Source organism: Nesoenas mayeri, assembly GCF_963082525.1.
Source record: "Nesoenas mayeri genome assembly, chromosome: 4".
In the NCBI taxonomy this organism is placed as follows: Eukaryota; Metazoa; Chordata; class Aves; order Columbiformes; family Columbidae; genus Nesoenas; species Nesoenas mayeri.
This window is the reverse complement of record NC_137540.1, coordinates 50888941-50910426: the sequence shown is the minus strand read 5'-3', so window position 1 is coordinate 50910426 and position 21486 is coordinate 50888941. Positions and strand designations below refer to the sequence as shown.

The 21486-nt window shown below is 38.2% G+C and overlaps 1 protein-coding gene across 1 annotated transcript in view; it reads right to left on the bottom strand.

The window, feature by feature from the left end:
• Positions 1 to 551: 551 nt before the first annotated feature.
• Positions 552 to 21486, bottom strand: part of GABRA4 (gamma-aminobutyric acid type A receptor subunit alpha4) — a gene marked incomplete at both ends in the record, with an annotated part of 36594 nt that continues 15659 nt past the window's right edge. Inside the window, 3 exons of the mRNA XM_080344051.1 lie at positions 552 to 1085; positions 17703 to 17962; positions 21262 to 21414. Coding sequence (XP_080200177.1) covers positions 552 to 1085; positions 17703 to 17962; positions 21262 to 21414 — 947 coding nt within the window. The remainder of the gene's footprint in view (positions 1086 to 17702; positions 17963 to 21261; positions 21415 to 21486) is intronic.

Genomic DNA, 21486 nt, shown 5'->3' with positions numbered 1-21486 from the left:
TTTCTGGAGTTGCACTTTCCCAGGCTGGACTTTCTTTTCTTTTTCCACTGTTCATTTTCTTCCCCCTATTCTGCCAATTTTAACACAGCAAGGCAAGTCCTTTCCTGGCAAGCACTGTCAAAATATCCAGGACATTGACCTTACATTCCGAGTATGCAATGCTGTGCCCAGACAGCAGTGCCGAGTGCCTCAGGATTTGTCATAACCAGCATGCATATTCCTAACAGGCAAGATGTGTTCCACTGCACAGCTGTGCGCCTCTGCCTTTGATTTGTTTCAGGTGCATGTTCCTCCCAAAGGTAAGTTCTGTGTGGCCAGAGTACTCTGAAGAGAGTGATGGTTCACTGCTAGCTGAAGGGAGGAAGACAAACCTGTTACCCATGACTCTGGTAGGAGTTGACTAATTATCCCCAATAACTCCAGCCTTTTCAACGGGAAAGTAGCACACAGCTTTTATAAATAAGAATTATTGATCTTTTTAAATAGTTTCGAAAGAAGAAACTCTGCATCAAATATGAGTATAATTTAGGAACTACTACATAGCAGCAAAACTACATTAGACTTTCCGATTTTTCCATGGTATCCTTGGATAGATACACCACCCAGTAGACCATGTTAAATGCTCCGAAGGTAACAGGAAATAAAATGCGTGCATATTTGTCTATCTTACTCGTGCCAGAGTGGGAGGCAGGGGGAGCAGGTGGTGTGACAGCAGATGGCTTTGCAGATGCTCCTAATGTATTAGGTGTGGTGGTCTGAATCTGCTCCAGTCTAGATCCAAGCAAGTGCTGAATGGAAGGGGATCCAGCTGTGGCATGCTGGGATACAAATCCAGTCAGTATTGGGGTAGAAGGAGGAGCTGGAGGGGTAGCTCTTGCAGAAGATAACGTCTCTGATGCGTTGATGCGTGTGAAAGGGTTGGGACTTGATGCAGAAAGGGAGTGGTGTGTAATGTCAGAAGACCCCTGAGCTACAGAGGGAGGGTGGATAGAGCTGTGCCTTGTGTCAATTCGGCTCCCACCATCAGCTTCGGACTGTACTGTGGCATTTGTTCTTTTCCTCACATTTGAATTGGCATCTGTACTCTGCAAAGTTGAAATAAAATACTTGTAATTCTTAAAATAAACACTTAAACAAAAGCAATGGAAAACTTACAACCAAGCGCTATCAAAATAATACTCACAAATATAACCAGTAGCTTGATCCTAAAGCACAAAGATATCACATGGTCATGAAAATAGATTTAATAGCATATAAAGTGATAAGCAAGAGTTCCTTTTACCTGTGGCTGGAATACCAGGTTGAACACATTTGATGCATCACACTCCACTTGATGTGGTGCCTATATAAACTTAATATCATGAAGCTAAGGATTCTTTGGTTACAGTTAGGGTTTTTTACCAGGCTCATGATCAAAACAAAATTCTCTGATGTTTACCAATGTCTCTGATGATATCAAAACATTCTAGATACAACTTACTAGCCATGATGGTTTACTTCTGCTTTATATCTCCAGAAAAGTAACTACCATATATTACGAACTCTAATCTGTCTTCCAGAGCAGATGCTATTAAAATGCAAGTATTTACAAAACCAGGTTACCACATTACCACTCTTTCAGGAAAAAAAGGCAGTGCTTTTTCACATCAGCCAGAGGCAGTAAATTCTCCAGCTGTAAATGAACCAGTGAATAAATCAGTCTTTCATCAACTACTCTTTTCCCTTAATTAACTAAGACAAGTGGTGAATTCTCCATCACTTGATGTCCTCAGGCAGGTCAGGATGTCTTTCTGAAAGATACACTTAAGCCAAATAGTACTTACTAGGCTGGATTAGAAACTGAGATACAGATAAGGAAAATAATCCTTAAGGATGGGTAATCCAGCAAAGTTTAATATTTTACTGACTTCTGGGAGTGGGACTTAGGCTCTGCCTTTCTTGTCTACATTTAAGAAGAAGCCTAACATCTCCTGAATTTCCTTCTAGAAGAGTTCCTGAAGAACAGACTTTTGAACTTTCAGCCCTGCACCTAAAATATAAAGTGTATTATATTTTAAACACTGTATGTGAATATATTTTTTGCAAAGATTCACTGCTTTCCAAAAGACAAAGATTTAATAACAGATGGGGTTATATATGCTCAACAGCAGCAATAGAGGTCTAAACACAGGCAGGACCAAACAATTATTTGTTATATATCAAAAATCACATTTCACACCTGTCTGATGATATCATTCCCAAGCACTGCCCTGCACCACACCTACTATGCTTTGGCTCCCCTCCCCTTCATCCCTACCAGAGAACCCTGCTAAAGGTCACAGCACAAGGAAGTGGAAGACAAAGTGGGCAGCAATTTCTGTTCTGTCCTTTATCCAACAGAAATTCTCTCCATCTAAGTGCCAGAGAAGTAACAGAAAAGAACTCAGGTGTTATTCAAGATACTAGTACCTTTGAGCAGTGAGAAGAGTGACAACCATGTCTGTTTGCTGCATCAGTTGTGCCTAGCTCTTTGGCTCAAGAAAACAGAAATGGGAGCTGAAAAAAAAAATCTGAAAAAAAGAATTTAAAACTACAAGAAAAAAAAAAATCACATCTCCAATATTCCCATCATGGCCAGAATGCTGGTCACAAATCTTGTTAATTGCAATAAAAATCAGTCACTGGCAATACTCCTGGCCTGAATTTATCTAAAGCTATCACAGCCATATGCCAGTTCATGGCTGATGTATTTGCCAGCTCATGGTTGATGTATCAAAGAATCTCTCTTAGGTTTCACAGTTTTCCTTCCTACATAGAAGCATGTCAATCCCTTTTATTTATTTTTTCTGCACCTGCAATCCAAAGAAGCAGAAGACTGGAATAAACACCAGAGGAAGCTGGCATTTCCTGAAAGCAACACTAATTGTACTGTTTGAAAGAGAAACTCGAGTCACTCTTTGGGAAGCACAGAAGTACACACAGGTGTGCAACCTGGATACTTTCACAGTAGGGTTGTCAATGACCCAGGAATTCTAAAGTGGCTTTTAAGTCTTCTAAATTGAAATAATAAAGTACAATTAAGACAGTCACCAGAGACTTCGTAATACCTGACAGCATATTGCATGTTACTTGAAGGGTTGTGAAGCTAAGCAGATGCAAGCCGTCTGTGTTTGCTGTCCAAAACAAGAGCTCCATGCTATGGTGAAGTTGGCACTAGAGTCATTGGGAAGAGGCAAGTTTTACCTTCTGTGTGCAGATTCTTGGACAACCTGGCTTTGCTCCACTGAGATTCTCCCATCATCAAGCTCTCAAGCAGTGCCTGGGGAACAAAAGCCCATGGACTGGGTCGGGTTGCAAAGTAGATCTGCACTGGAACTAAGACATGCCTGCTGCTCTCTGCCTACATCAGACTAGTAGATTAGAGGTGGTGGTGCTGGAGAACTGAAGTACCACATCTTCAATCATGCCAAGCACAGCCATAAAAAGAATGGTCCCATGAGTAGTACAGAGAATTAAGTGCAATACACAGCTTTTAATGCTCCTGCTCACTTGTACTGTCACCTGTTTTCAATGGTCACCTCAGTCTCCTTCCCTTCTGTGCATCATGAACCACAGACACTGATAAGACAAACAGGTAACAGTAAGGCTCCTTCTCGCATTCCAGTCATTTCTATTTCTTTTGTGGGAACTTGTTTCCATTGATATGTTTGCATAATGCCTCCTCTTTCCCCCACTTCAGCTGTCATCTAAGTGACCAAATAAGACCTATTGCTATTAGATCCACTATTCATGTTCCATTACAGTATTTATTCTAGAATAAAATTATCTACGCTATTTCACATGGTCAAAATGTTTAAAAGTGTTTAAAAGTCTACACGGCATTCTCTTTCTTGCCACTGATACACAAACACTTCCAATACTTCACGAACCTTAAGTTGAGAGAGAAACACAATTTACTTGTAAGTATTACAATGCACACATAAAGCCCAAATAGATAACATTTTAGGATATCACAACATTGCACTGCATAACAAGTACCAAAAAATATGGGTATCTTTTTTGTTAATTCTCTGGAAACCACCTTCCAAGCATTCAGAGCATGGAAATTGGACATGGTATTTCTAACGTGCTCTACAGACAACGTATCACTGAAAACTGGTTGTTCCTGCATAATGACATTGTAATGGTCTGGATTCGTGTTCTTGAATTGAACCTTGTCCTTGAAATGTACTGAAACAAGCAGGTTCCACAGAGAGAGATGTTTCGTTACACACAGAATGGGAGAGGCTTTGGCCACTGTTGGAGCCACCTGTTGACCATTAATACTCACCCTAACAGCCCTGGGAACAACTTAAATATTAGAGACAGAACATCTCCTGAGTTAGTGCTTAGCTCCAATACCAGAAGCCTCGTCTAAGGGGAACACACTCCATCTCCTGTCCCAAGCATGTTTTGCCAAATCAGTGTGCAGCAGTGAAACAAGAGGCAAGCAGCATGTGCCTCCTTGCTCCCATGTTTAACAAGCCAAGTGAGCACCCAGTTCTAGGCCTTTCAAAGCTGACTGGAATGCACATTCACTGCCAGGGCGGCCTCGCCAGCACGTTGCTCACCACCTACACTCATATATCCTTCTCTTGCATTGCACAGAATCACAGAATCACAGAATGTTAGGGATTAGAAGAGACCTCAAAAGATCATCTAGGACTGTATCATGACACCAGGTCATTCTCCTCCTTCAAAGCACTTGGGTGTCTCTCCTGTTTGGTTTCTCCAGTTGAAAAGTTTCTAGCATTAATTAATGTTATTGTTTGTATATATGTGACCCCTATACACTCCTCTATCCAATGTTATAACTCATCTCTTCCTACGTTAGTCCATACCTTCTCTGTACTGATACTATCTCAAAACTCTACATCATTGAAGATTAGTGCCAAGGTCACTAATAAAAACAAGGCTGATACCACAGCCAAGCCTTAATGAGCTAAATTCTGTTGACATCAGCAAAAGTCAGGTTAACCACTACATTGCAAAACATAGAAAAATGAGACATTCAGTTTGTACGAAGCAAAACATTCCACAGACATTTCAGCTAGGGTGCATACCCCTAGTAAAAGGAGATCGTGACAATGCCAGTCTGACCAATGAAATTATATACATATGTAAAGCACATGCTGCCTTCCAAAGTTATTTTACTTAGTCTTTTTAAAAACAACAAGAAACACAAACCTCTTGCCTATCAGCAGCTTTTAGTCTGAAAGCATGAAAACAAGAAATAAAACATGAAAAATCAAATGGAAGGCAAACTAAAATGCAACTCAAGAAATGAGAGGATTATCCAAGTAAAGATTCCTTTCCAAGGACAAGTCAGGAAATCACTCAACTATCCTGTGCCAACAGAGAGCTGCTGTGCTAGTCCAGATGGGGCTCCACAGGAAATACTGAGTCCACATTTTTTTACATTCTCACTCTAGATTGAGAAAGGAACTAATTTTCTGGAGGCATTTCAGTGAGATTTTTGGGAGATATTTAAAATGGTGTTGGAATACAAAATGGGAGCCTAGAAGCTACCATAAAATGCAGTATTTTACAGCATGCAATGTTAGTCTTAGTAAGTTTGATACAGATTTACTTTCTATAAACACAACAACTTTCTGCTTATGTAAATGACGCCTCACCCTTTCTTCGAAACAGCCTATCATTCTGACTTGGTGCAACCAACTTCACACTTCACAACCACCACCAAACCAGAAGCAATACGTATTTTGCTTTGCTGTATCCTCCTTATTGATATTGATCCTGTCAGGAGAAATCAGCCTCTGATCTCCAACTGGCATAAACACTATGGATGAGAGTTTCACACATTCTGCATAACCTGAGAGCATGATTCCGCTCCATGCACAGCCAAAGTTCACAAGAACTCGGATAATAATCTAAGAATATATATTTTGTTATAATTGTAGGATATATTCATCAGATAAGGCTCTGTGGTTGGCTGGGATACATTAATGCCAAGAATCTATAGCACCAATCTCCTATTTGATTTTTAACAGCCAAGACTGGCAACAGTGAAAGCTAAGTTTCAGCCCCTATGGGACTTCAAACATGTATCACCAAGACTTTGACTTAGGGCCACTGAAAGGTACAACATGCCATATGTAGACAGGTGACTGCACTAACAAAGCAAAGGAATTGACCAAATGTAGGGAAATGCAGACTCCAGTCTTTTTCAGAATAGATTGATAATCACTCCTCCTTTATATCCAAATGATTATTTCATTAGTCTACACAACTTAAAAAAAAAAAAAAAGGCAAGCTTGGTACAAGAAATTTAGAAACTTCCAATCCCATGCATAAGGATACTTTACTGGGGAGGTGGGGGCCACAGGATAGGAGGTTCAAATTCTGCCAAATTCTGTCACACAACATGCAGTATGCAGAAAGCTTTTAAAAAATTTACTGTATTAAAAAGTATAGAGATGTTGCTTTACTTTCAAGCATCACATGCTATTTTGCATGGCTCTTATATTTAAAAAATTGAAGTGGAGAAAGATACATTCAGTACAAATTCTTCCCATGTTAAAAGTCCTGAGGCAAGAAGCCCTTTTGCTTGTCCCAGAGCATGAAGATAGGAAAACTAAATCAATCTCCTTTCAGGCGTGTGTAAAATGTTGTAATTAATGCTATATCCTTCCCTTGACAAGTGGATTCACATGCAATTGACCATGAATAACACAATGAATGATGTTGTTAGCATACTTCAAGATAAATCTAAATACTGTGGCAGATCTGTGGGGCAAGTTTGATGGTCACCTTCTGTGACAGAATGAATAGAACCAACAGCCCCCTACAAGTCTATCTCCAAAAAATCAATTCAGACATAATTTGCTTTTCATTTAAACTCAACTTTGATGGATACTGCTGTTTACTACCACACTAAAATGATGCACAAATATGAGTCAATCTAAACTCTTCAACATTTAACAAGGTTTGTACACCATGAACAGCTGCTCACATAATGTGGAAATTCTGAAACTTTCTCTAAGCCTACATGAGCCTTGAGTTGAACCAAAAAAGAGAAAGTACTGGATTGTTTTGTATGTATTACCAGGTTTTGACAAGCAAGCCAATTTTGCACTTCAATGAAGTCAAGATTGCAAATTTAGCATGAACTGAAGTAGCGTGCAGCAGCTGAGCTGAGATTCATGGGAACAGGATTATCAGCACAGCAATATACAATACGGAACTGACAAACTTAGTCATCTTGTTACAGAACAAAGAGAGTTGGCAACAGCCACAGTGCTTATTCCTTATGATAAGGCCAACCTAGAATCTGTAAAACAAACAAGAACATTATTTAAAAGTCACATGCCAAGTCCTGGAGAGAATGCAGCAATGATAAAAGTAATCACTAGGGCATCAGGCAACTTGATCCTTAGGACTGTATTTAAGAATGTAAGCACTGAGCACACTGCAAGCTGTGAGAAATTCTTGTTTTGGTGCAGCACTGTATAGTTAGCTCCTTCATACAACTCAAGAGCAGCTTCCAATAGCCTGTTAGTGCTTTACATAGCAGCTTTAAATCAGTCTCTGCAATTTTAAATTGCTTCATAATTGTATCCGTATGATGGATGCATCCTGTTGGGATGTAAATCCAAAATAAGCAGTTTCTACTGCCTGAGCTAACAGAGAATCAGTAGTACTTGGCACCAAAATTCCCCTTCACAGGCCCTCTGGCCACTAGGAAGCACAGCCATCATTAGCTGCTGATAAACAGGTACACATGAAAACTAGGGCCACATATTTGCAGTATAATTCAGAGGTATTCTTCTAGTCCACCTCAGCACTCATTGGAAAATACCTCAGCAGTCCTGGGGCTGGATATATAGGCACTTCAGAAGATCTGTGTCGTCTTCATCCTATGATAGACTTTAACAGCAACATTGTGCAAAGTCCCAGGGGTGCTTTTTCACCACTTGTTTACTCACACAGAGAGTTTGTTGCTCCAGGTCAATACCTTTTCTAGATCCTTATGAGATCTTTGACACAGGATATTCACAAAAGTGGTATCGCTCTCTGGGACAGAGGTAGTACAATATTTAAAGCAGTAACTTCTATTTGCTCAGGGATAAATTCGCAAAACTTAGAAGTCACAACACCACCATCTGGTACCAGTCCTAGAGGGAGAGAGCTAATGCTTCAACATCCAGCAAGCAGCTGTCAAAGCTGAAGAGAAATGCCCTGGGTAGGATTCACAGCCTAAATTACATGCCTTTGCAGATGCAGCCATCCAACTGTACCCGGCACTTTCAGCTCTGAGCTCTTTCCTCAAGTTAGATAGCTAAGCCACACTGTAAACAAAGACACAAAAAGATTCTGTCCTCCTCTAGGAATCCATTGGCCAGGATGGGAACATAGGTTTGGTGATTGGAGACCTCCTATCTGCTTCAACTGTCACAGGTTTATCAACACAGGCTTCCTACATCTCAAGTGCTTCCTGACCATACTACTAGATATTCTAGGGCAAGTGATTCTCATTCCTTGTTATAGATGTTGCATCCTGCACACTTCAATCTCACCCTCCCATTGCAGTACAGGCTCAGACAAGCTAGCTCCAGAATCAATTCCTCTCCTTCTCCCTGGCCCCATATCAATTATTTAACATAAGAAGAGCAGCTTCAATAGGAACTCAACATCCCGCAGACTACCTAGCAATCTGTTTACTAATGCATTTCTCCAAGACACAATCCCATGTGGTATTTGTGGGAGGCTCTATGTAACAGACCTGCTGGTCACTCAGATGAAATGGAGTAGGTATTTTTCCACCTAAGATGCACGGCAAAAACACTGGAAGGAGCAAGTCAGTTCTGTACATGCTCATCTAGGGAAATTTAGTAATTAAGACTTTTTTAATAAGTGTCTGATCACCATTTTAGATACTTAATCTCTCTTTAAAAAAAATGTGAAAAGGATACCACAATCAAAACAGTTCTAAAATTTCACAGAATTTTGTTTATTAGAATAATCAAGTATAACAAAGAGGAGTTACTATAATGAAGTGAAAAATGAACAGTAAATAAACATCTTTATTCCTCGCTGTTTATTTTGCAAGACTAAGATTAGAGCCTTCTGTGACAGCACTATTAAACCTTCGATGAGATGCAGGTAAATTAATACGTAGGAAGGTCAGTGATGTGCTATATGAAAGCATAAGTTTCCCAAGTTGGGAGATCTCAATTAATTCAAACAAAAACCCATGCAAAAACTGGAAGGCTTAAAGCAAAGACAAGTTTGGCATTAGTTACTGTTTAGCTGCAACATGAAAATTGTTTGTGTGGTAATTTAGTAATATTTTCCTATTAAAATCTACCATAGTGTTTTTAATTCTTACCATTCCTTCCTAAGAAAACAGCTTGTTCTTCTGGGAGGACATTATATAGCCTGCCAAATTCACACCATTTGACATTTACCAGGGAAGTAGCATGTTGTCATCAGTGTAAATAATGTTGCTTGTCCCAAATCCCACTGAGTCACCATATTGCCATGCTGCTAGCAAATGCACAACTTGGAGGAGAAATCTACCATGTTTTACTATTATGTTGTGGAGCCAGTCAATCAAAATTTTACTGGAATAGTACTAGAGATTTTGGGTTGCCTTACAGAGCCCTGGAATATGACCAAAAAACCTCCACCTGCCACAAAATGCAATAAATTATAGTCCATAGCTTTAGCTGTGCAAAAAGCAATGGAGATTACTTGGAGAGGAAAAAGTGAGGGGAAATAGCTATAAGAGCCAGTCCACCATCCATGCTGCTCATTTTACAATCTGAATCATGCAACGTGAGGTGGGAGAAGAGGGAAAAAGAGCACTCTGTCTTATGTTCCCTCATTAAGCCTAAAGTGCACAACAGGGAAGAAAAGTGAATTCAAGGTTATTAAAGAGACATAAATTAGAAGAAACTTTTTTCAAAAAATGGATGCCAAATAAGGCCATCTACCTGTGTGATGCTTAAGAGCTATACATATGCATACATATGTGTATGCATGTATATGTAAATATGCATGTATACGGTTCTTAAGCGCTTGTGTTTATAATTCTTAAGTATTTGATTTATATCATGAAAAAAATGGAACAACCAAAACCATAACTATGGCAAGAAATAATAAATCTATTAGGATAGGTCATGTGCTAACCAACTGTGGAGATGCTCTGTATAACATCTATGAAAGGAAGAACAGTTGATTAGGGACAAAAGACCTTCATTATTTTCTGTATCTTTCAATTTTCAGTGACCTTAAAGCTGTAGTTAAATTTGCTTCAGTAGTTTGCTGAAAATGCTTTGAACACTCATTGCCTTGTAGATTCTCCCAAGGCTCTCAACATTTATTTCTTCTGACTCCAATTTTCCCAGAGTAAAAATGAAGTCAGCTAGCAACCTCACACACAGCTGTGAAACTCAATTGCAATTTGCTGTCATTGGGTTCACCAGTATCTAAAACTCTTTGTGGAGGGGGAACAAAACTGAAATTTAAATATAAATACAGAAAAAGGTTTAAGGAGAAAATATGAAAAGACTTGTGCTCAAAGGCTTCATTTCATACTAATCATCATAGGGAAAACTATAAACTCTCTGATAACTTGCACTATAAGGGATACTGAACAATCTGAAAATCTTATACCTTTCACCATACAGATTTGTTCTGACTTGGTGTTTCTGAAAGGCTACTTAACATTTGCCTCTACCAAAACAAAACAAAACCAGGAAATTGCAATTAGACCAATACAAAACCTGTCTTAACGTCTGTAACTTATATTAGCATGCAAATAACTTTTAATATTAAACAGGAACATGTATTTTTTTATTCTAATAATGTAACCATAGGGAATAAGTTTTTCGGAGCATGGTAGGGGTTTTTTTCTGGTAGATCAGCACAATGACAGAGCAAGGTTTTTAAGAACATTTTTTAGAATTTAAATCAATGCGGTTTAGTATTTTCTAGAATAACACTGGAAAGATTAATATTACTGAGTTATGCTTTGGTTTCCAAAATAAAAGCCTTATCCTAATACCATTTAAATTAAGTCTTCTATTAACTACAGTAAATTCTGTCAGGTATTTGAGCAACAGCTGAATAACAGCCAAGCATATCCCGCATTCTCTTCCCCACTATTGTGGTAGTTCTTTATAATACTTGTAGAAATTGAAAAGTGAGCAATTATTGCATTTCCTAGTAAGGGCTGGAGGAGACAGCATTCCAGCAGGATTTTTTGTTTACTTATAAATCAAGTGTTGAAACTAAACTCCTGGGGGTTTTGGTGTGTATATTATATAGTTTAAAAAAAAAAAAACACCACCACACACACACCACAAAACCAAACCACCACAACACACATCTCCACTACCAATAAGAAAATAAGTCATTACTCAGCTCTGAATTCCAACACTTTTGTTCATTTTATCAAGACCCAACCATTTTTTACCCTCATTATAACTGAACTCTGGAATTCAATAGAGTTTACATCACCGTTAAGTTGGGTCAGAACCTAGCCTCAAACATAGTACTACATTGAGTACTTCCAGTAGTTACTCTGCTCACTTTGCAATAGACAAATGGTTCTACTTCCACAGCAAATTTATTCCACTACTCAAGCATGGTAAAAGCAGAGCAATATCAGGTTCTTGGAAAGAAACCAATTTTTTTCATATAGCACTTTAATTTGTGCTATTTAGAAATAGCACAAATACATAATACCCACTGTGAAATATTAAGAAAGCCATTTTAAATTGTACACCCCACATTTATGCCCCAATCATATTGTTTAAGCACATGTTTAGCTTTTACATTGTAAGTAGTGCCAGTTGTTGGGCAGGACTATCCAAGCCTAGAAACCTGAGTAAAAACCAAAACCAAAGAAAAACAGCAACAACAACAACAATAACAAAGCCAAACACACAAAGCATCGAATCTGAACATAACAGCTAATAAAATATTTTAAGAATCATTTTAGATCCATCTTCAGATATCCAAACATTCAAAGTTTCCACTACATCACTGCAGCCTTACCCGAGATAGGCATTCCCTCCTATCTCTCAAATAGCATTCAGTCTGAAATGTGCCAGTTGTTTATGACCTGCATCCACTCTCATCCTAAACATGATGCTAGCATATTATGACTGTAAATCATTGACAGCAAAAATGTTGACTAATGAAACTAGACAGAAAATTGTTGACATGTCAAAGAAATTACTCACATGGCACCACAGCCTCCCTTTGTGTGGTCCTGTCCTTATATTTGCATGAACTCTACACATTTCTTGAACCTGAAGTTCTTCATTAAGATCCCAGTTTTAAATGCCACTGCCCTAAAAAACCCTGAACCATAACACCCTAGGCTGTGGAGTAGTAGTGAAGGAGTAAAAAATGATTAATATATTAAAAAACTGAAATGCTCTTCTAACTGAAGGTCTGTTCAAGTCATACAGAGGAGGTAGGCTACACATCCACTTAGGGAGTTCAGTAAGCAGACCATCACCTTTGTGGTCCAAGTACAGCCATTAAGATCTAGCTGCTCTTCGGATAACTCCCTCCACATGAGTGAAGGAGGTTTAGCTCCACTTCTTTATTTGCTGGAACAGAGGAAGCTATTATTCTAAAGGCCCAAGGAAGAAGCAAAGAAATTAAGTGGAAATACTCTAGATCTGGTACATTATGTGCACCTCTCTTCGCTACAGAATTTTTCTACATGTTCAAGTGAAGTTTGGGTTCAAAGGCTAAAGTTTCCACTTCCATGTACAGTCTAGGCCTTAGACACAAGAGCGTATCTGCTGTAGTTTCAGCATTAATCAACTTCAGAGATTAAGCACAAAAAAATAGCACAAACATGCACTAAAAAAATAAGTATCCAGCCTATGGCCTCTGGATTGCACCCAGCCCATCAGAACAATTTATCTAGATCAATCCTTGCTCTGGAAGTCATGAGATGGGGCACAGTATTGGGCATGAGGCAAATCAATTGCTCTAGACAAACTGCTCTAGGCATCTCTTCACCAAAAGCTGCCACCTCCACATCATGTAACTCAAGCTGTGTCCATCATAGGACTAAAAGGCAAGTACTTTGTATCACAGAAAATACATCTTAATCACATGAAAGCACATATGCAGGTTGCCCACATGACAATGTTTCTTGTAAACTTCTCAGGTACATGCCAGTCACTTATCACCCCAGCATGGAAGGTCCTGTTAAGAGGAGGAATGTGCACCTATGTGGCGGTAAAGTGTTTGACCCTTGATTTACTCAATTAGATGCTACAGGGCTTACTCAAGACAACATGACAGTTAACTGCCTTCAGAAAATAGGAAGAAAGTTTGAGAGTTACAGTCTACTTGTGACCGAGTTTGAAGAAATTATTCCATTCAAAAGGTTCATTTAAGTCTGACCTGTTTTTTTCCAAGTTTCACACTCTCTTAACAAACAGCTGAGGTTGAAGCTCATGCTAACAGTGTTTAGGAGCCTATTTTTTGAAGACATTTTCAGTAGCATTCTTCATTTCCAAAACTAGGTAGTCTTTAAAAATAAACTTCATACAAATACAGTGAAAAAGAAATAGTGCAAAAGCATAAAAATAGACTCAAGAGTCCAATAATAAACTATAAATCATTCATTGTCATCACAGTGACTTGCAACAACACTTCTGCTTTTAGTAAAGAAAGAAGTTCAGAACATTTAGGGACAGGTTCTTTCCTTCTATCCTCAAAGCATTTTAACTTGCTCCTAAGACAAGGAAATCACAAGAGACCACCATGTAAGTCATCTGTCTTGGCTTAGATAGACTCCAGTCCTATCTCGCTATGCCTGACAGAAGGGATTAGTGAGGCTGTTCAAGTCCCTTGTGAACTCAAGGCAGACCTCAAACAAGCTTGGGTCCGGCTCATGGGATGTCTACTGCAGAACTGCACTCGTCCTTACTGAAAGACATTAAGTTTGTATCAGAAAGATATAGGCAGCAGAATAAAAAGTTGAAATGGAGGGGGAGGGAGGGAGGAGTGTAAAAAGAGGTTGCATAATACCATGGTTAAAACTTAATCAGTTGATAGAGGAGCATGGACTGCATCTGCAGGCACTATAGGCTTGCTCCTACCACCTCCAGCCCAGTAAATTAGCTTGACACCAGGATTTTTTGTTGAAATTAACACAGCACAGATTACTTAGCTAGCCTCTGAAATTCATTTAATGCTTACTGTAATCAATATATTGATCAGTCACATCCATCAAGTGGCTCAAAAGAAGTAAACTTAATTACAAAGAGAATAACTTGGAAAAGCATATAGTCCACATTTGCTACACTAAAGGCATAATGGTTATGATGAAGAAATATATAGCATGAATGCAGACATCCCAAATCATCTGATCATGACAGGAGTTGCCTTTGATCCAAGACAACTGGAAAGGTGTTTTTGACTGAAAAGAAAAAACAACCCATCACCAAGAATTCTAATTAGCATGAGTAATATATGAGCTGATTCAATATGGAAAACCCACTTTGATTCTACAGTTAGAAATTGGTCAATCACATACATGTCAAAAAATGGCTTCCAATTACATGCAATTTATCTTTATGTTACCACAATTTACTATTAATATGCCTAATTTCTAGTACTATTAGAGAGTAAAATCCCTATGTTCTATAGCAAATCCAGTTTCACAGCCCAACTTGCTCACTCCTAGAACCCCTCTAGGACAAACTCACCATGTTACTGGAAAGAAAAAAAAAAAATAAATCCACATAACCATACAGTAAATAATGCAGAATCAACAGCCCATAAAATGACCCTGCCATCCCTTGTTTGTTTTCGTTAATAGCCTCGACTGCTCTGTATTCTTCATGTTTTCAGGACACCTATACAGATGAGGCCTCAACTATGAAAAGCCAAGGCAACTACCTTTATGCCATTTCAAGGCAGGCAAAAGTACAGAGCTAACAGGCATAAGATTGGGATTTCCCCCTCCAAGCAATAGAAGATCCAAAGCGGGTTGCAAATAATGAGATACGCACTAGAAAGAACTGTAGGGTTTAGGTATTTTGGCACCTTCTTTCCCAATTCACACACACTTCCTCCCTGGGCTAAGTGAAGATTTTTAATTTGGGGAGACTGGCAAATTTACCAGATTAGGCAAAGTCTGTTTGAAAAGTTTCAAGTTCAAAATAAAACTTTTCCTTCAGCTCTGGCAATTGTATCACTAACAACAGAAACTCTAGCACAATAGCGGCAACATAGTACAGACTTCTTTTAAACATTAACTAGGTTAAGAAATCAAAGCCTGTCATTTAGCTATGGACATAAAATATACAGTCTTTATGTTAAGAAACAAAGCTTACTGATTACATACTACAGTCAGGCTATTGTCCTGCATTCTTTCTGTACCACAATCTCACAGGGAAGCTGAGATTCGGTTATCTCTGGTAAATCAGCACTGACTAGACAGTATATATGCAGAAAAAAAAAAAAATCAGATTAATAATATGGCATAAGAAAATTCTAGATTAGTCTCCTATAAGCAAAACTAAAAATTTTAGGGAAAGGACTATGTTACATGTCATGTTGGAAAGCAGAGTCTAACAGGCATATTAACTTCTAATGAATTAGAACAGCCATATTCACTGTCATGCTCTAGTCATAGAAAGGACTGCACAACAGGTAAGCCTTCATAACAGTACCTGCAGGTTCACCCTGTACTGGAAGAGGAAAGGCTCAAGTTTTAGCATAGGCATAACTGGAGAAAAATTCATTAAAAAAATAACAGTTCAAAGTACAATCAACATTATAACTCACATACTCATAACATTAATGTATAACCCTCCAAAAAAGTATATTGCTCCTTTGAGTGATTTCAAAATTCCCAAACTTGTAAGCACACTACCACATTTGTCACTGAGATATTAAGTAGTGGAATAGAATTGTTCACGTCTCATTCTATCTAGCTTTCGAGTTGGGTGAAGCTGTGTGTGTTCTGTTGTTGCTGTTGTTAAAAAAGAGAGAGAAAGAGAAGTTTCTCCTAAATGTGTACAAATGGTTAAGGCATGACACAAGACTGATTTACAGCAATTCTGACCATGAATCAAAACAGTTTGGTTAAGCCTCCAGCATCGCTACCTGAGAAAACAACTATTTTTTCCTTTTGTTTTAATCGACTCTTATAAATAAACCTAGGGTGAAACTGTTCTCATGTAATTTATTTTCCTATGCACCGAAGTAAAAGCTATCACCAGAAGTAATATTTATTAACACCACTCAGGAGTGCCCAAGGTACTGAACTGCATGCTGTACAATGAAGCTTAGCGTAAGCTAATGGCACCAGTACCTCTAGTGACATGGCAAACTATACACTGCTATAAACATACTTTTTCTTGTTCCCATTGTTTACTAGCAGCCAGCAGAGTGACGAGTAACAAACTCTTCAGGAGCACATCTATCCTTTTAAGCAGAAATGGGAGCTAACAGAACAACACAGCCAGGAGATTGAAAACAGTAATAATTTACGGTAGGAGAGCAAAGAAGAGGAAGAAAAATGGAAGTGGGTGGACAGCAGCTGAGCAGCGATAGCAAATGGAGGGGGTGGAAAGGCAGAAGAGAGGAGATGAATAGGGAAGAAGACAAATGAGATGCGAAAAGAGAGACAGAAGACAAAATTACCAAGAGTTAGTCTAAAACAGCGGTTCTTAAATCATGGGTCAGACAAAGGAAATTACAAAGTCAGCCTGACAGGAAGAGTAAATTACAACGCTGCTGTCAGCATCTTGCTTCTTGAGTGCTGTTGCCAAAAGTCAGCCATGGTTGGGAATTAATGGCCTGCCCCATGGTCGGTGCAAGTGCTGTCATGACTTTGTTAGCCAGGTGTCTCATAAATAGGAGGAGTGATGCAGCCAAGATTAAGCATATGGGAATGGGAAAGGGAGGACAGAAGAATCACCCATGAGCTCAAGTGGAAATGAGATCGAGCCTTTATTAACTGGTCCACACACTAAGATAGCTACCACGCAAGTCACAATTTATCTGAAGCACTATGAAAGCTGGAAAGCATTTTGTTAAACAGAGCCCCAAAACCCTTTCAGGAGTTGAGGCGAGCTCCTGTGCAAAGATACACAAACTACATAAAAATGAAATCAATGGTAGACACAAAGGTTTCATCTAGTATTCTTCAAGAATTCCTGAAACTGTAACTGATTAAGAAATAAAACTCTAGATAGGCAATACATGGAATGAAAGGAGAACTGTGATGTCTAGAGAAGTGCTTCAAGATACAACTGCAACACTTCAGCTTATGAAAGACATTAGTGACATTAGGTAACATGTTGCCCTTATAATCTGTAATATCTTTGTCTGTATTATCAGTCCAATCAGAATCAACATGCAAAGGGAAAGTTTCCTAAATATACCTATTCTAACCAACCCTCACCAAAACATAACTAAATACAGAAGAGGCTCCAGGTACGGATGGACACAACCTCCTTCTCTCCCCTGAGTTAATCCAACAATGCAAGTAAGAATTAAATCATGTTTTATAGGTTTTTATCATTGAACGTAGTGTAGCAGCCGCCTTCCACTAGGTTGACTTACACTGTGTCATTAGGTCAGAGGGAAGCTGTAAAGGCTAATAAACACTAATATTTACCAAGAAACACTACCAAAAAGAGAGAAAATGTTCATATAAGCTGAAAACATACCATGAGTGTCTCTTCTGTACTTCTTTCTCTTTGTACTGGAGCAACTGGAAATTCAAGAAGGGATTTTACTGTCTTCCTTTTGGCTTTTTCCATTTGAATATTAGTAAAATAGTTGACAGCAGCAAACTCAATAAGAGCAGAGAACACAAAGGCGAAGCAGACTGCTATGAACCAGTCCATGGCAGTAGCATAGGATACTTTTGGTAGTGAATGTCTTGCACTGATGCTCAGTGTCGTCATTGTCAACACTGTCGTTATTCCTTCAAAGAAATAAAGCAAAAGCACTGAGTAAAACGAAGTGAAAATAGATAAGCATCTTCAAACAAAGACTTGAAATCACTTTGGAGTCTTTCTCTGCTGCTTGTGAATAGTGCATCAGATTTAAGTCACGGCAACCATCCTATATCTATGAGTAGCTACGCACATAAAATAGTTAAATAGATTTTTGAAGGAGACATGGAAAACCATGACTTCAGCACATTATCTGCAGCTCACATGAAGAAAATGTGGAAGCCTTCATTTCATATTTTTTCATGTCAAGTTCTGTAGAATTTCTCATAAAAAGTTATTTTCTAAACATTTGAAAATGTTTAGTTGTTAAATAGGAAAGGGCTCCTCAGACTGCCGCAAAAACATGATTTTTCCTGTAATGGATTCCAAATGCCACCTATTAGTCTGTGTCTGTTCCTCTGATCCTACTCATGATCCAGGTACTGTTAAGTCATGGCAAATTATTTCAGTACTAAGGAAAACTAGAATATTATGTTAACAACTCCGTTAATTAAGAAACCATCACCTTATGTTTTAAACCCTTCTGCTACTAGTCAACTGATGAAATTTAATTAGAGTTTCATCTACTGAAAGAACAACTTTTTAATTAAAGTGTGTAAGCATGAACACTGAACTCAAAATATGACCACTTCACAGTAATGCTTCAAATGCAAATATGTGCTGTATAAAACCAAGGTATGGGGTCTTTCCCCCCCTTTTTTCATCCAAAATATCCCATACCATACAAATATAGAATGCAGAGTATACAGTGAACCTTGCATAAATCCTACCACAATAACTTCAAGGAAGACTGACTACAAATGGAGAGGTCTTTACTCTTATGAAAAGAACACTCTACTCATTGTAATTCAAGATTAAATGAATATATACAGAAGAAATCAAAATAATTAAGAGCATGTTTTCCAGCAGGATCCTCACACCCTCTATTCCCTAAATGGTGCTGTTTCATCCAGGTAATCTGATACAAAAAGGCTTCACCTAGACACTGCCACACAGAGAACTAGATACAATGAAACCAGTCCTTCCTACTGAAAAATGAAAAAAGAAAAGAGAGTAACAGCCAGCTCATGAAAGCACAGAGAATATCTCAGCAAAAACTCAGCAGGATAAAAACACAGATGCAAGCTCACAAAACCTTCAGTGGGAAAGTGTTGAAAAACACACCACTGAAAATGTTTAAGACTGAGAAAAAAAAAAAAAATATGGAAAGTTGGTTTTGGGGCTTTTTGAGGTTTGTTTGTTTGTTTACCTGGAAGAGAACCACCCCTGCTTATCCCTGTCCTTCCCAATTCTGCCTTTGTCCACTCCAAGTAAATAGTTTGTCTGAATTGCCTTTCTAAAGATATTTGTTTAACAGATGTAAAATCGGAGTGAAGTGACTTAAATGATCAACCATTCCCCAAATACAACGAGGACAGAAGAGGCCATGACAGTATTATAGTTCACTGTCATAGTCTTCATCAAATTTCCCTCTATTAAATCATTCTGCTGGGATACCTGCACTTGCCACTGCAACTGGCCTTGGATATGTGACATAGAGATTTATAGGGTAGGGAATTAAGTTCTGGTTAAAAAAGTTATATGTACACATGACTTGCATAATAATTATCCAGAGCAAAATACTCACATGCTTCTGATTAGAAATGCATGTAACCATATAAAAATAGATGAAGAGTATTTTAATATAAAAATTAATGTTAAAAAAACTGTTTTGAAATTACTGCTGTCTTTCCTTTAACAACACCAATGTCCCACAATCACCAGATTCAGGTGTCTGAAGCTCTGACTGTGGAAATCACAACCTGATGTACCTTAGTTCCTTGTGTATCCTTCCTCTGTTACCTTTGCCAAGTTCTCCCTAATCATGGAGTGTCTAATGGAAAGACTTTTTGGTTAGCCTCTTCTGACAGTTCCTCTAGAAACCTGGTACCATAGTAGGTATTCTGGCTTCATCCCTATCACTTGCAACATTTCTATCTTAAGAAAACAGAGTCCCTGTTGGAATTTGTCAGAAAATTAAAAAGATACTTTTAGCCATACTTTAAGTCAGTTGCTTTCGAAGGCATATTAGAGACTTATACGTAATATAGTGCATGTCCAAACTTCATTATTATTATTTGGTTTTAGTTTCACATATGGGTATAATGACACATCTTACATTTATTGCTCTATAATTTGTACATTTACAATTATCACATTTTGTCTGTAAATAAACATTCTACCTTTTGAGTTCATGGCAATACTCCCTTCAAAAAAAGCACCCGTATTCAACATCACTGCAAAGGCATGTGAAGTGATATACTAGTTTGCCTAATGTAATGCTGGAGTTGAGAGCTTCTCATTAGGGTTCTTACTAGGCTTACAGGTTGTTTCTCCTATAACTAATCATCAATCTTGTCTAATTTGTGGTAGGGAACAGTGTTCTGACTCCACTTACATGTTTGAATGGGCCATCACGTAGAAACGTTAATTCCTATCGGTCTTGCCAGCACCTATCTATCTATAGAAAGGCTTTTTGCAGAATATTCTCTTCCTGCTTTTGACTACAGTACATTATAAAATCAAGATATTGCTCTGTAAAGACTGCTTTTAAAAATGTTTTTATCCTACTTCTTTGTTAGGAATCATATTTCCAACTAATTTCTTATGCTTTTCCTTTCAGAGTTCACTGTAGCATCTCATTCAACCTGTATTTTGATGAGAGCAATTTCAATATCTTGTAATAATTTTGCTGTTTGAATTAATTTTCATAATGGCAATGGCAGAAAGGAGAGAAAAGCGCTAAACATTAAATTACAGTAGCAGAATCTAAGACTTACTCATAACAACCTTCCACTGATGACACAGATATCTCATAAGAAGATATCTGTATATCTCACAAAATCCCAATAAAATTGTTTGAGAAGTATTTTAGAAAGTGTAAGTTCAAGTAATTGCACTACTGTTCACTGGAGGATAAAACTGCTGTGGATGCAGATGAAGAACATGACTCTGTTACTCAGGGCCAGGTCTTCCCACTTTGCTTCCTCAAACAGACAGAATCCTGAGATGTATCATCCTTCTGGTTAAATATTCCAAATTTCTTTTGAGATTCCAAGGATTCACATACCAACATTCTTCATACATTGATAGCAAAAATTCCTCTGAATTTACATTATCTCCTAGTTCCCGCACTAGTACAGCAGCAGTACACTCCAACGCACTAGAAAGGCCGATTCTAGTGGAAGTCATTAAAAGAGAAAGTACAAGAAATAAAATAAATAATTACCAAACACAGTTCTAGCTGGCACAGATTCCTTATTTATCCAAAATGAAACTTGAGAAAGGATCACGGTCATAATGCATGGGATATAGGTCTGAATCATAAAATAACCCATTTTCCGTCTGAGGTGGAAGTAAACTGTCATAACAATATATTCACCTAAAAAAAAAAAAAAACCAAAACATTTTTTCTGATTGTGCATACAATTTGTATTGCAAAATAACTGTTTCA